Source organism: Pterocles gutturalis, unplaced genomic scaffold (assembly GCF_000699245.1).
Source record: "Pterocles gutturalis isolate BGI_N339 unplaced genomic scaffold, ASM69924v1 scaffold14310, whole genome shotgun sequence".
Taxonomy (NCBI): domain Eukaryota; kingdom Metazoa; phylum Chordata; class Aves; order Pterocliformes; family Pteroclidae; genus Pterocles; species Pterocles gutturalis.
The window spans coordinates 1-405 of NW_010140993.1; the positions used below are offsets into that span (position 1 = coordinate 1).

General features: G+C 64.7%; 1 protein-coding gene across 1 annotated transcript in view; it reads right to left on the reverse strand.

Annotated features, from left to right (window-relative positions):
• Window positions 1–77: 77 nt before the first annotated feature.
• LOC104469393 (protein patched homolog 2-like) overlaps window positions 78–405 on the reverse strand; it is a gene marked incomplete at both ends in the record, with an annotated part of 4,131 nt that continues 3,803 nt past the window's right edge. Inside the window, 2 exons of the mRNA XM_010083874.1 lie at window positions 78–233; window positions 314–405. Of these exons, the coding sequence (XP_010082176.1) occupies window positions 78–233; window positions 314–405 (248 nt within the window). The remainder of the gene's footprint in view (window positions 234–313) is intronic.

Below are 405 nucleotides of genomic sequence, written 5' to 3' on the forward strand. Positions count from 1 at the left end.
GGGGAGGGGACCGGCCCCCCCACAGCCCCCCAGGACCCACCAGCACCACGGTACCTGGCTCTTCTCGCAGCACATACCTGGGTGGTGGCTGCATTGAAGGAGATGGCCAGCAGCGAGCAAAGCCCCAGGCCAGAGGCCACGGAGAGAGCCACAAGCAGGACCCCGGCCAGGCCCACGGCCCCTTGGGACTTGGAGCAGTCCCAGCGCAGCATGGTGACACAGGCATAGGCCAGCTGGAAGAGGGCAGCACGTTAGTGGGGATGGGGAGATCAAGGGAGGGATGGCGGGGGACGGAGAGAGAGGGCACACACACCATGAGGAGGTAGCCCCCAGCCACCCGGATGGCACTGACGTCAGAGAAGGACTTCATTATGTCATTGAGCGTGGTGGTGGAGAAAGCGTGGA